Below are 4737 nucleotides of genomic sequence, written 5' to 3'. Positions count from 1 at the left end.
CAGAGGTGTGGCTGTGACCCGCCGTGAGTGAAAGGGCTCTCGCTGCCCAGAAACCTCGTCTTATGTAAATACGCAAAACGCGTTCCCTGGAACAGGAAACCATGACTAGAAAATCACTCGGGGGTCCGAGTTCTCCTGGTGGTGTGTCCCTGAGCCAGTGAAAGGGGAAGGGGAAAGTATAATCCTCTTGGTAAAACTGTAATACCACGTATTTTGCGTTTGCATCTCATTATGAAGAGCAGGGGGAGTGTGACACTACTTGTTTGTTCTTTATTTTTGTGTTAGCTTAAAAGAAAAGCAGGGTGTTAGGGGTAGTTCAGAACAATAGCCCTCAACCCCTTGCGTAGAGCGCCGAGGCTCGGACGTGAGCGTGCAGCCGACACGGTGTACCTTCCCGAGCTACGCCGAGTCTCACGCTGCTGAATTTTGGTGATAGACTGAAAACTTTGGGCACACACCGGTCTGCAAGGGCTGGTCCTTCTTTGGGAGGGCACAGGTGACCCCCCAAGACTGAAACTTTGAGCACACACCGGTCTGCAAGGGCTGGTCCTTCTTCGGGAGGGCACAGGTGACCCCTCCCACTCCCTTTACATGCTCACTTAAGCGTGGTCTCTTATTTTATCTATATCCTATATTACTTTCTGGGTGATTTTCTTTAACCTTAATGCATGTTTTATGGGCTCTCCTCCCTCCCCTGCCCAGGACGAGAAGATCACTGTTAACCAAGATGTCCCAGTGCACGAAGGGAAGCCTCATATTGTCCACTTCCAGTACAAGGTCACAGAGGTGAAGACCTCCTCCTGGGATGCAGTGCTCTCTAATCAGAGCCTCTTTGTGGAAATCCCTGATGGATTATTAGCTGATGGAAGTAAAGAAGGGTAAGTTCAGGATCCCGGAGCCGTGTCCATGGCTCCACAGAGGGCAGGACTTTGCTTACGTGGGCGATGCTGTGCATGTGAGAACGTGTACGGCAGGTCTGTTCCTGGTTTGTGTATGTATGTCCTCAATCCTCTTCAGAGAAGTGTCCTCCTTACATATTTTCTTCTCCTTAGTGATTTTTTTGAATCCCTATCTGTGCAATAAATGGGCAGAGTGATTCTTTGGTGTAGAAAATCTACAAGCCTTTCTCTGATTTTCATCCTGCTGGCCACTTGGCAAGCTGCTTTTGGCAGGCGCTTTTCTCTCTTTTAAGGGAAAAAAAGCCCACCCTCCGTTATATCGATGCGCTGCTCCTCATCAGTCGGTGGATCTGCGCTTGGAGTGCTGCCACGCAGGCGCTGGGCTCTGCCAGAGCCTCGGATTTTTCTCTGTTGGCAGAATAGGGGAGTGTTTTGTCCAGACAGCTCTGCTCTGGGAAGTTTGTGTAAACGCAGCTTCCAGAGCAGCTACTTCCTGCCAAGTGCTTTGCCAGAGATCTCCGCTGGCGGGGAGCGCTGTAGCGTAGATGTGGCTTTACTGGATTCCTCTGCAGAGCTCTCTGAAGCCTTCCTAAATCCCCAAGTAGGCTTCATCCATAAATGACACAAGCTAATTAAGAAGAAAACCTCACTGGGCACCTTCAGCAAGTGCCAGTGTTCTTGCTGTCTCACACTTGTCTCGTTTGACTCCGAGTCCAGGTAGAGGTTTGTGTCATTTCTTCAGCCAGCCTGTAAATCCTTTAGCTGTCCAAGTGCCTGCTCCCTGGGGAGCGGGTTCTTCTGGGAGCGTATTTACCTGCCTGTGTCATCCTGACCTGAGCGCCTGAAGATTATTTTTAGCTAGGTAAAACAGCCTAGTAGACGCTATAATTAAAATAGCTCATTACCATATTAACAAAACCCTTGCAAATTCCATCTCCCTCGCTGCGCTCCGGTCTCGCTGACTGCTGTTTAATTAGACGGCGGTTGAAGCCGTGTTTGTCGCTGCTCTGGCAGCCTGTGTCGTAAATGGTTAACGAGGCCAGCAGCGACGGTCTCCGGGGCTCAGAGAGGGGTTAATGCAGCGCCGCTCCCATCGAGAGGTGGCAGAAATCATTTAGCTGGAAAGGCAGGAAGCGTGGATTCAGGGTGCATCAGCTGTGCCATCCAGCTGATGTGTTCAGGAAACAGCTCTGCCTCTGCACATGCTCCTTCAGGGGTGTTTTTCTCTTCTGGCTGGCATGAGCTTTTTTTTTTTTTCCCTTTTTCCTTCCCATAAAGCACAAAACTTGCAGATCCCCTCGTGTCTGTTGCCAGTGGAGAGGATATAGCCTGGCTCGGGATCAGCTGCAGTATCCAGCTTCCTGGGGACGGGTGCTTCTGCAGGTGGCAGGACAGTGACTCGTTGGGCGACTTGGGGCAAGGGCAGCTCTTGGTTTTGCAGGGCTGGAGGTGGAGGCAGGAAGCCCATTGTTTCAGCGCCCATTGTTCGCTGGAAGGGGTCTGTAAACAAAGTCTTTCTGCCTGAAAACATCCAAACAGTTGATAATGCTCAGAGGCTTCCTCAGGATGGGACTTCCTATGGCTTATGTTCCTTTGTCTTCTTCCTCCTTGGCAGGTTGTCAGCACTGCTGGAGTTTGCTGAAGAAAAAATGAAAGTAAACTACGTCTTTATTTGCTTCAGAAAAAGCAGAGAAGATCGAGGTGAGCGCTCGCCCCCACTGTCAGGTTTGCTCCCTGCATCTGCACCAGTGTCTGTAGTCCCAAGGCAGGGCTCCACGGGATGCCTCCCGTCACCGTACACATTACACACACCACTTCCATGTTCTTCTTCAAGGAGAAGGTTTCCTGTGGAGAAAATAGGCCCTTTGATGAGACCAAGGGGGAGCGGGAGTATTTTTGGTTTCTCCAGCAGGTATGCTGCACTCTCCAGTGAAGGTATTGCCAGTATTCTCATGAGGAAAGCTGCTCAGGAGCAGCTCGGAATATTTTCTTGCTCAGAAATTGGGTAGTATTTCTCCGTTGGTACCGAGGGAAAGTCTCTGGCACCAGGCTGCTCTGATTTGGAAGGAGAAACCAGGGGGGAGGTTATTAGCTGGGAAATGAACTCTCGTTGCCCTGACGTTCATCTGCTTTTTAAAGATCTCCCGGCACTTTTGCCCTTCCTAGACCTACAGGTAATCCCGGCCCTGGCCGTAGATGCTTACGGCTTAGGGGGCTGCGTTAGGATCTAAAGATAGACGTGCTGAGCGCTTGCAGCACGGAAGGCTGAGGGGATCTGTGGCGAGGTACCACTCCCGGTCGCACCGGACGCAGGCTGGTAGCCCAGCGATTGCTGTGGCAGCAGTAACTCGAACCTCGGTTCTAATTTTGCTCCGCTGCTTCACGAGCTGCGCCGTCCTTTGAAACGAGGGGCGGTGTTGGAGCTGAGCTGTGCCGAGCCCAGGACGATGTCCCTCCCTGGTGCGATGCCAAGAAAAACTGTCAGATGTGCTTCTTGCCCGGATGTCACCGCCGCCACGGGTTGCATTGGCGACCTCCCCGCTGCCTGCTTACGGGAGACGCGTGACACGGGGGGTTTGTTTTTAAAAATGGACCGTGTGTTGCTCTTGGACCTGGCTTATGAGTTCTGGAGCGCTCCAGGTCCTGGGTCCTTGTCTGTGCAGTTGGAATTCAGTACTGGCTTGCAAATACACGGGAGCTCATCCGCATGCCCGTTCCGTGGCTCGAAGCTCATCGTCGGAGGACGCTGTAGAGATTAGATGCTGCACCAGGGTGACTTTCACGGGCGACCCGGAAGCGGCTGCCTTAGCAACAGGCGTGACACAGCCTTGTCTGACTGAGACAAGGTGTGGGGGAGCCTCTGGACTGGCCCCGCTCTGAATTTCTGTGCGTGACCCGTGGTGGCTTTCCTGGGGGACTGCACCGAGCTGTGCTGAGCCTCAAGTTTCCACTGAGCTCCAGGCCCTCCTCACAGGGATGTGAAATGTGTACCTAGACACTGAGTGAGTAGGGGGCTGTGTGCTGCCATCTGACTCGGTTTCGGGGCTCAGAGGGTGCTGGGACCCGTGGAAGCGCAGAACACAGCCTTCAACGTGCATCCTGGCGGAGAGGTCTGCGCAGGTGGATAACCCGCCATCGCCGTCTCTCGGAGGGGCCGGAACAGACATCGCAGGATAAACAGGGAGGGGCCTGCTCTGCCGCACAGCGAAAACCCCCTTGGCGCTGAGGGGCAGCTGTGCTGGACGCAGGGCGAGAGGAGGCCGCCGCTGACGTTACGATGGCTTCTTTCTGTGCAGGAAGCCCTGGGCGTGCTCACAGGGGGTGTTCCGTGCGCTCCGCTACTCGCGGCATCTAGGGTTGATGCAGGTGAGGGGGGATGTTCCCGATGGTAACGGATTTCCTTCTCTTTGGTAGCTCCGCTCCTGAAGACATTCAGCTTCTTGGGCTTTGAAATCGTGAGGCCACACCGCTCGGTCCCGTCGCGGCCAGACGTGATGTTCATGGTGTACCCCCTGGATCAGAACTCTTCATCTGATGAAGAATAGCCGCAGCGGGGGACTCCAGCGTGACCTGAAAATGCTGTTGAGGGGAGAGAGGGTTACATCTCCTTTCTTGAGGAAAGGGAAAACAAGCTTCTGTTGGACTAAAACCGCATTTTTTCATTGTTAGATTGGCCTGTGTATCCTCAGAGTTGACTATCTCATTGAAACGTGTTGCCTAGAGAACTATATATCCACACATGTAATCACCAAATAGTAAAGGGGAGATGTTTATGAACCGGCATAGGAGCTCTGTGCGTGCGGCTGCGTGGCGTGTTAGCCTCGGGGCGCCCGCGGGG

At 53.2% G+C, this 4737-nt stretch overlaps 1 protein-coding gene across 1 annotated transcript in view; it reads left to right on the top strand.

Moving 5' to 3' along the window:
• The window catches only part of OAZ2 (ornithine decarboxylase antizyme 2), a gene marked incomplete at its 5' end in the record, with an annotated part of 9717 nt that extends 5035 nt beyond the window's left edge, over positions 1-4682 (top strand). The window contains 3 exon segments of the mRNA XM_010156322.1: positions 703-878; positions 2515-2600; positions 4314-4682. Of these exon segments, the coding sequence (XP_010154624.1) occupies positions 703-878; positions 2515-2600; positions 4314-4444 (393 nt within the window).
• Positions 4683-4737: the final 55 nt, after the last annotated feature.

The sequence above is a fragment of the Eurypyga helias genome, unplaced genomic scaffold (genome assembly GCF_000690775.1).
Source record: "Eurypyga helias isolate BGI_N326 unplaced genomic scaffold, ASM69077v1 scaffold15170, whole genome shotgun sequence".
NCBI lineage: Eukaryota > Metazoa > Chordata > Aves > Eurypygiformes > Eurypygidae > Eurypyga > Eurypyga helias.
The sequence above is the reverse complement of the archived record's forward strand: the minus strand, read 5'-3'. Positions and strand labels throughout refer to the sequence as shown.